General features: G+C 34.9%; 1 protein-coding gene across 3 annotated transcripts; it reads right to left on the bottom strand.

Annotated features, from left to right (window-relative positions):
* Positions 1 to 2,017: 2,017 nt before the first annotated feature.
* LOC127011727 (uncharacterized) lies at positions 2,018 to 8,081 on the bottom strand. 3 transcript variants are annotated; one of them, XR_007764996.1, is made up of 4 exons: positions 3,845 to 4,547; positions 3,467 to 3,680; positions 2,531 to 3,317; positions 2,018 to 2,398 (listed from the first exon to the last, which is right to left on the bottom strand). XR_007764996.1 is itself a non-coding variant. In XM_050889791.1 (3 exons), the coding sequence occupies exons 2-3, from the start codon at positions 3,473 to 3,475 to the stop codon at positions 2,045 to 2,047; spliced, it is 363 nt and encodes a 120-aa protein (XP_050745748.1). In that variant the 5' UTR covers positions 3,476 to 3,680; positions 3,845 to 3,996; the 3' UTR covers positions 2,018 to 2,044. The 3 variants fall into 3 exon arrangements, 1 of the variants encoding a protein (XP_050745748.1); XM_050889791.1 differs by lacking the exon at positions 2,531 to 3,317 and having other exon boundaries at positions 3,845 to 3,996; XR_007764997.1 differs by lacking the exons at positions 2,531 to 3,317; positions 3,467 to 3,680; positions 3,845 to 4,547 and adding an exon at positions 7,138 to 8,081.
* Between the last annotated feature and the right edge of the window lie 1,608 nt (positions 8,082 to 9,689).

The following is a 9,689-nucleotide window of genomic DNA, read 5'->3' as shown; positions in this document are numbered from 1 at the left end:
CTGATATTTTTATGACACCTTTGTGGAAAGGAGAGAATCTATGACAATTTACCAGTAAAACGTTCTGGGGCAGAAACAAAAATATCTTGTGAGATTTATTTTTTTGGGGTTCTTTTGATTATTTCCAAGCATGATCAGTTATGTTTCTCTGAGATAAGAACCTTTGAAACCTTTCTCAAGTGCATAGAAACTCATGGGATAATAAGGCAAGAGGCCTTCAAATACTTTGGGTGGAGGAGGATACATGATCAATATTGTAAAATAGGGAAGTGGTGGCGAAGGGAGCAATCAAGTATACTCAAATGTCACATGTTCGTGACATTTTTATCACCTCGAAACCCATTAAAATCGGTTAATTTATGGATTACGTTAATTGTCCCAGAGGCCTTATATGCATATGAGATGGGAGGGGAGGGGACGGGGACATTTGTCGAAGGCAAAGTAATGGAAGTTCTTCAACAATTTCCACAAGCCAAAGTAATAGTGACCGATAATGAACCGAGCTTTACTTCGGCCCAATTTAAATCTTTTTCAGAAAAGTGCGGTTTAATTTTACATTACGCAGACCCGAGGCACAGTACCTCAAACGGTAAAGTGAAAGGGGACATTCTAAATTAACATATGTTCGATACATTAACGAAAAATTTAAATTAACCGACTATACCAAAATAGTAATAATAGCCGCTCAAGAATATCAAACAAAAACACCTTTTATCGAGGAAAAGGTCGTGATATCGACTTTTGTGACGAATAATGTTTTTTAAACATGCTTTGGCATTAAAAGAATATTTTATTGAAGCGTGCCGAATGTGAACATTTTAGAAAATGTATTTATTAGTCGACTAAACAAGCATTATTCGTCAGAAAATTCGATTTCAAAACATTTGTACGTTGAGGTTCGTGATCGTCACAAACCCTTACCTCCTTAAGAGGTGTTTTTCTTTGATATAAGAAATTATTGTTAAACCATTGCATAATTATAACTTCATTAAGCAGTTTTCGTTTCCGAATCAGTAAAGTATATATATTCTTGATCAGCTTCACAAGTTAAGTCGATCTAGCTAAATCTGTCTGTCCGTTTCAACTCAAACTAGTCTCTCAGTTTTTAGGCTCGTATAGCTCAGATGTGAATAATCAAAAAACTATTTTAAAAAATAAAAAAAACTTATGTTGTTCACGGTTTTGTTTTAAATATTAACCCCTCTTGGAAATAACATTTTTTATTATTTTAGAATTTGTCACATCGGATCGGATAATTAATGTCAAATTAATACAAAGACCGTTCATTTTCGATTTCGGCAACCATATAGTAGTAAATTAAAAAAAAAGTAATCTATCTATTTCTGAAGAACGTTTTTAGTTTTCTAAAAATCGGAAAGCTCTCAAGAGAACGACGTGCAAGGGTATAAAAACGTCGGCTTGATGAAGATAGTTTCCTTCTTTGCTTTCAAAATCCGAAGACTACATCATTCCGAGCAGTGTCAAAGTACTTTAACGATTCTAAAAATAATTACTACATAGGCAAAGGCTAGCAAGTTGTGCTTAAGGGAATAGAACCCGATGTGACCCCCTCTGAAATTACAAAGGCTTTAAAAGAAATCGGTTTTTGTGCAAAAAATGTTATAAACATTAGAACAAAAACAAGAATCCGCAACCCCTATTCAAAGTCGAGCTGGAGCCAGACAGAAGAACTTTGAAAAAAATGCAGTGCGCCCGATCTACAAGTTGCAGTATCTGCTGCATAGTAGGATCACAGTAGAAGGGCCGCACAAACAGAACGGGCCAGTGCGATGCACAAATTGCCAGGAATACGGACACACCAAGTCTTACTACCCCTTCAGGTAGGGTTGTCGAAAATTTTAAAAAATATCGTATCGATGAAATTTTTTTTATTAAAAAAAAATGATAATATTTAAAAATCATATAAAAACATCGATAATATCGATATTTCCGATATTTTTCGTGTTAAATAAACAAATTTATCGCCCCCAATAAAAAGACAATATGTTTCTTTTTTAAAAATAACAGTATTATTAAATAGTTCTTAAGACCAGTTTGCCGTTTTTAGGGATTTTAGGAATACTCTTTGGGTAATGTGTGCGTCCGTCATCCTGCTCCTTGAGTCACACACCACACATTTAATGGCGGACGCCAGCCGCTCTGAGGGCACCGAACTTCCCGGGGTGATTAAATACTTCATGGCCAGCTTGTACAGGCCCGGCATAGTCGCTTTGTGCGATTTCCATATTTCCAGGGGATTGCTTTCCCACGCAGCTTTGGGCAAGCTAAAATAAAGTTTTAGCTCCTTGTTCTCCGATTCGTCACTGTCATTTGCGATGGACTTGTTATGGAAGCTCTTAAAGTCCTTGAAGTTATTTATTTGTTCGTCATCAGAAATCTGTAAGAATTTAAATATTTAGCAATTGTTTTTCTTATTTTAGCAAAATTTTAAATGTTATAATATTAAAATTTTTAATTTTACGAGTTAAATAGTTATTACATTATAAAAATTTGTAATTTTATGACCTACCCTTTTTTCTTGGGTAAATATATCGGTTTCAATGGTTATGTGAGAATGGCCTCCCTTACAGAAAGCGGTGTCAAATACATTTTTTTGAACCTAGAGTCTTAAAATGACGATTTCACTAAAATTTTTTTTAACGACTGGAACCTCTTTTCTGAATTCCTTAAAAGAGCCTCCTTGGTTCGCTTTCCCACGTCTGTTTCCATATTTAATTCTTTAATGTTGTTTTCCAGTAGCGAAATAAGTGGAATCACCATGCTTACGGTGACGTACTGTTCACCGCTAATCTGCTCAGTGGCTTGTTTAAATGGCTGAGCTCTAAGGCATTGAGCATTTCGGGTAGTCCCTTAACTCGTTCTGATCTTTGAATTAATATCACTGCTACTTTGGTGGCTAAGCCTAAGAAGGACTCCACCATGTCTACATATGAATTCCAGCGGGTGTCTACGATTTGAACCAATGTTCTTATTTTTCCTTTCGGAGTACTCTCATCGGCTTGAGCCTTTCGCAGTTGGTCCATCATAGACGTACTGTGCTTAAAATGCATGACAATTCTTTTTATTTTATCCAAAATGTTGGTAAATAAATAAATCTCTTTAATAGTATCATCTACTACCAAGTTTATGGAGTGCGCGAAGCACGGCACATGTTTGCTAGGCCCCAGAAAAAGTTTGGCAGCGCATTTCATATTTTCTGCACTGTCGGTAGTGAGGGTAGTCCACTTGGCTCGCTCTATTTGAAACTCTGAGCAAGCTTCTTTCAACAATGAGGCTATATATTCACTGGTATGAGACTAAATTGAATGTGGAAAATATGTTTTACTTAATTATTGCTAAAAAAAAAATAAGACACAAGACACGTATCGACAGAGCAGAAGACAAACACGAAAAACAATGGACCGCAAAACACATATAAAATACAAATATTTATATTCAAACTAACATGCTCCATCCTTGTAGATTTCAGACATATTGAGTTCAGTGACTCTTGATAAAGGAAGTGAGCTGTGATTGTGAGGAAGGAGCGACTTGAGCTCGGAATGGTAACATGGTATTGCCGCTGGTTTTTACTCCTTTGTTGCAAAGTTTGCACTTTGCTGTCCCGTTTTTCTCAATGAATTAGTTGGATTTCACACTCATTTTCTCGTTTGTTTGCGCTTTGATTTTTAAAAATTCAGAATTCAGAGTGACCGAAGACAAAATTATCAAACTTTTTAATCGATATTCCGATATTTGGGCAAAAAATATCACGATATAAATATATAATTTTTAGAAAAAATATCGATATATTGATATTTTGATATATTATCAACAACCGTACCTTCAGGTCAGTATGTGTAGCTTGTGGATACTGCCACGGCTCCGAACCCTGCCCTGCCAACAAGGAAAACTCTCTCACTAAAAATCTAAATTCCCATAAGAGACTCTTCAGGCAGCTGGGCCAGAAGCAACAAAGACAGAGCTTGTACTTTTGCTTTACACCTTCGAAATGTCTTTCAGCCAAACCGTGCAACAAATCCATTCGCACTACCATCACTATAACAATAAACACTGCACAGTGACTGGGCGTGCAATCTAATTTTGTTAATTTAAACAGCACACGGATGTTGTTAGGGACATAAAAAGCTATATAAATGTAAGAAATTTAAATACAAACATACGGAGTGCAAGACAATAACACGACCGTTAACTGAAGGAGCTAAAGCTGAGCTGTTCTGTTCAGTATGAAAAGCATTTTGTTGATTACTTGCAACCGTAATTTGACAAGAAGAAATTCTTATTAGATATTTACACCCTTGCAGAATTATAATGATTTTATTCAGAAGTTTGCAACGCAGTGAAAGAGACGTTTCCGACCCCATAAAGAATGTATCACTAGGTGAGTCGATCTAGCCAGTTTTCAAGTAATCGAGTTAAAACTTTCCAAAAAGTCTTCTTCCTATTCCAGGTAACATATAAGTGGGAACCAGCCGGATCGGACAACTATATCTTATAGCTTCCATAGTAACTATCGGGGAAAATTAAAAAAAAAGATTATTTTTGGTATTTTTTAGCATATAACCTCCTAACATTTTTTAATTAGTTCTGAATTTCGAATTAAATTTTTTCACAATCGGACAACAATATCATATAGCTGCCATACGAACAATCGGAAAATTGGTGAAAACTAATACGAAAAATTATAACTTTGGCGTTTTTTAATATATAACCTCCTACCCTTGGAAATACCATTTTTTTAATAAGTTCTGAATTTAGAATTAAAGTTGACCAACGATTGGAACGATCCGAAAGTTGGTGGGAAAATAAAATAAGAAATTATATCTTTGGTGTTCTTTAACATATAATCTCCTATCCTATCATTGGAAAGATCTGAAAATGGGTGGGAAAATAATATGAAACAAATTATAGCTTCGGTGTATTTTGACATATCCTATAATTTTGGGAATATAATTCTTTTTATTCTTAAGAATTTAGAATTAAAATTAGTTGGCTGTCAAAGAAACAGTCAGAGAAATAATGCAACAATCCTTTACATTTCACTCATCTTGAACTTATTCAAAATCTTTCTAATATAAGCAGTTTGGCTTAAAAGTATTTTAATATCATCAATTTCTATTTTCATTCCAATAAAATATCGTATTTCTTCCAAGTTAGTCATTCTGAACTTGTCCATTAAATATGATTTGAAACATTTTTAAGTCTAATGTGGAAATAACTAAATCATCTACATAAAGAAGTATATATATGTTTTTTCACGTCACCCTTATCAAGAACATAAATACATCGAACTACCGGTGAATTTACAAATTTACATTCTTTTAAAGCTTGTTCAAATACCTCAATCCAGCATCTTGCTGCTTGGGTAAGACCGTAAAAAGTTTTATTTACATACACTATTAGCACTACATAATACACCTTGGGGCACACTCATATAGATTTCTTTTTTTAGTGTATCATTTAGAAAATCACTTTTTACATCCATGTGAAGTATGTACCTTCAAATCAAATTGGACTGAAATGAATAATGTGAAACGAAAACTTGCTATTCAAAAATGAAGCAAATGTTTCTTCATAATCTATAAGATATTTCTCAGTAAGCCCACGCGCAACTAATCTAGCTTTGTACTCTATTGGATTTCCAAATTTACTGTCAACAATATTTACATTGTCAGGCGGCTTAACAATCGACCAGGTATTAAAGTCATGAGCGTCTAATTCAGTTTTAATAGCAGCCTCCTACAGAAAATTGTCACTCCTACTTTGTATTTCTTCGAAAGAATTTGGAATATCACTAAAAATTGAATGAGCGCTTAAAATATAGTTGTTGTGATTTTTGTAATTTTTGTGAATTGATTTCATCTTCTTTATATGATATTTGAGTTCTGTTCTTTAGTCTATCAATTCTTCTAGAACTACACTCATTACTGTCATTGGGATGTTTTGTGTCAAATATTTTCTCTATACTGGCATTCTGGATATTCATTTTATCACAATCCTTCATCACATTCAGGATTCAAACATGATCAATCTCCTTACTCTCATTCAGGATACTCGTATTTTCAATCTCCTTACTCTCATTCAGGTTATTCTTATTTTCAATCCCCTTACTCTCATTCAGGATACTCGTATTATTAACCTCCTTACTCTCATTTAGGAATTTCACTCCACTTTAAACAGCTCTTAAATTGATCATGTTTGTTTCATGTACGATTACGTCTCTTGCGACAATAAATTTTTCATTACTTACGTCTCTTAGTTTTAAACCATTTGGTTCATAGCCAACTAAAATTTTATTTTTCTATTCTTAATATGAACATACATTGTTGAACCACATATTTTTAAGTATTTTAAATTAGGCTTTCTATTGTGCCATGCCTCATATGGAGTTTTTAAACTATCATCAAATGCCCTAGTAGGAATTCTGTTAATTAAATAGGTTGCTGTGAGAACAGCTTTACCACAATAGCTTTTATCCAATTTAGCACCATTTACCATAGTACGAGCTTTTTAGTAATCGTTCTGATCATCCTTTCTGACACGCTGGTATATATGGAACAGTCAGATGGTAACTTATCCCATTCTGTACACGATAATCACGCATGTCACTAGATAGATATTCCCTACCATTATCTATATATATAAATTTACAAGTTTATAGTTGAAATGCGCCTCACATTTCGCTACAAAATCCTTAAACATTGCAAAAACATCTGATTTATGTTTAATATAATTAAACATAAATACGTTACACAATAATGTGTATATTGATCCAGAAAAATAACATAGTAATTTTTGTCGTCAATTGAAAGAGGTGTTATTGGCCCGCATACATCAAAATGGATAACAAGTAGAGGTCTAATTATTTATTATTTATTTTTATGTTCTTCAAAACGCAATTTGGCTTTTTTGCCATTTAAACATGCTTCACATATATTTTCAACTGGATTAACGTTTTCTATAAGATTATTGTCAACAAACAAATTATTTCTTTTAATTTCATTAAATTTTCCTTTACTAATGTGACTTAATCTCTCACGTCATAACCAATATTCATTATTTTTTTCACATTTAATGTATATGCTTGAAATTTTAGAACTGGTGTATTGAACATACCTGAATTCTCAGCCACAACAGATCCGTCCTTCAAATCGCATAACAGAAATTAAGTTTCCTGCAACTTCCCGACAATATAGCACATTCTCGAGCGTGATTTGGTATCCATTGTGGAGTCTGACATTTCCTCGATTTGTTGCAAAAATGAATTCGCCATGCTTGGCGACAGCAATTTTTATTGGCGACCGATGTAGTCCTTGAAGAGTTTCTCGTCATTTACGAGATGAGCACCGGAATCCAGTTTTGGGCACATTTTTATCAAAACGAATTAACATAAACGCGAAGCCGGTTTGAGTTGTTGCTATTTGTGCGTGCTTGTTATTTTCTTTATTTTTATCAATTATTATTCTTTTATACGATCTTTTATACGATCACAATCATTCTTAATATGACCTTTCTTGCCACACTGATGACACTTGATATTAAATTTTCCATTTTCCTTAAATGGCTTGAGAACTGAATTATTATTTTTAAATAATTTATTTTTATAGCTGTTGTTATTATATACAGTTGCTTTCAGAACTTGGCTACTTGTATCACTATTATCGTTTTTAATTTTTATCTCGTGATCAAGCAATCTGTTCCTTACAAAAGCTAGAGTAAAGTTTTCCTCAGCTAGGGTCTCGATTGCAGTTATTGCCCCGTCATATGACGATGGCAAGGTTAATAGCAAGTGGGAAACTTCGTCCTTTTCGTCGATTTGCGCTCCTCACTAATTAATTCGTAGAAAATGTTGAAATGGCACAAAAGTGTTGTCTCACTCTGCAACTTTAAGGAAAGCAACCGTTTTCTAACAGCTAACTGCGACGCGAGACTCTCTCGTTCATAGACGGCGTCGTTTGTCGCAAAATTTAGAAATGAGTCTATCAAAGTGATTTTAAACAACGCTCTGCCCTTTTCCACGAATTGTTAACCTCATCAGGAATATTTTGGTCAATTACTCTTATAACATTCAATTCAGAAAATAGAGCTCTGAATCTGAATTTCTATACCGAAAAATATATAAAATAGAGCACGAAAATATTACTCAAATTTTAAAAAAATACACAAGATGTTAGAAATGTTACTTTTTTACCTTTTTGAGAAAATGTTTTATCAGGTGCTCATACTACAACTGATTTTATTGACAACATCAGAAATAATTGACTATACAAGTCACGAGTATCTTTAATTTAGTATGACATAGTGTAGAACGCACACATATAAAATATATGTATCGACCACCCACTGTACCAAGAGTACTAAGAGGGGCATGCACTGTAACACTTTGTCGCAGTGTTTATACTATTCAGAGTCTCGGTTATCAACCTAAGTGCCCGAAATAAGAACCGCTCGTTGTGCCTTGGCCCGCAGGCTGAAAGTGCAAGTGCCAGCATAATTGGACCTCATGTATGTGCATATACCAGACTAAGTGAGCATAGCTATATACTTAAGAATACGTAGGCCGTCTCTCCGCTGCCGCTGTTGGCAGCGCCGCTACGAGACTTAGACCTTTTAGCTCCTAAGCAAATTGGGGATCAATAAGAACCTCCTTCGAGCTCGGAGCGGCAACAACGGCTGCTCCGAAAACATCAATACATTTGAATGAACAAAAATTAAATAAAGAATTAGAACAATTAAAACGATGAACATACCTTCTTCATTGGCGAAGCGGGATAATTATTACATGGCGACCGAGAAAGGACTCAGGATGTAAACTTAAAGAACATCGAGGACATCGAAGGACCGCAAGAGAAAAATCCAGAAGAAGGACGGAAACACAAAAATTATAGCAGCAGACAACGAAAAATAAAAATCGCAGTGAGTAGAGTGTGATGTGTGCTAAACGCAGTGGTATGGTAAAAAGATTAAAAGCCAGAAGGGCTGAATTACTAAAGCTACTAAGTAGCGGAAGTAAATTAGACTGGAACAATTCGCTAAAACTACATGCCTAACTTGAACATATAACAAATTTATTATGTGAAAAAAGTCAAACAACAGCCACACACACATCCACCTACTCTGCAATTAAAAGTCTCGCTAAAACTAATCTCAAATTAGCTCCGCCGCAGAATAAGGCAATACCCAAATTAATGAAAAAGTGCCCAAACGACTGCGAGGGACCACTGTGCTCTCCCCATTGCCAGTACTCCTGTGCAGCCAGCACCAGTGCCCCAACATAGAAGAGCATCGAGGAAGTCCAGCCTGTGCAGCCAGCACCGGCCACATCTTGCCAATCAAGACGTAAAAGAAGTGGACTCCACAGCAAACGTTATAAATGAAATCGAATCCAAAAGAATAAATACAGATCTAACGAACATTTTATTATCACTCATTGTCTTTATAATGAGCGCATTTATTTTGTACAAGGCATATATGTTTCCATAAATAAAAGCCAGGCTTATGAGCTTTACAAAATATAAAATATATAAAGCGCCAACAATAATTTTAAAAATATGTTGTAAGGAGTTGAATAACTCCACACAAATCCCAGCAGCAGATGGCCGCCAGGTACGCGGCGGATTCGCGTAGTGGCGGAGCGGCGAAGAGCGATTGGAGAACGAGAGAGTTTC

Source organism: Drosophila biarmipes, unplaced genomic scaffold, assembly GCF_025231255.1.
Source record: "Drosophila biarmipes strain raj3 unplaced genomic scaffold, RU_DBia_V1.1 ptg000007l, whole genome shotgun sequence".
Lineage (NCBI taxonomy): Eukaryota > Metazoa > Arthropoda > Insecta > Diptera > Drosophilidae > Drosophila > Drosophila biarmipes.
Note: the sequence above shows the minus strand (reverse complement) of the source record. Positions and strands in the feature narration are given on the sequence as shown.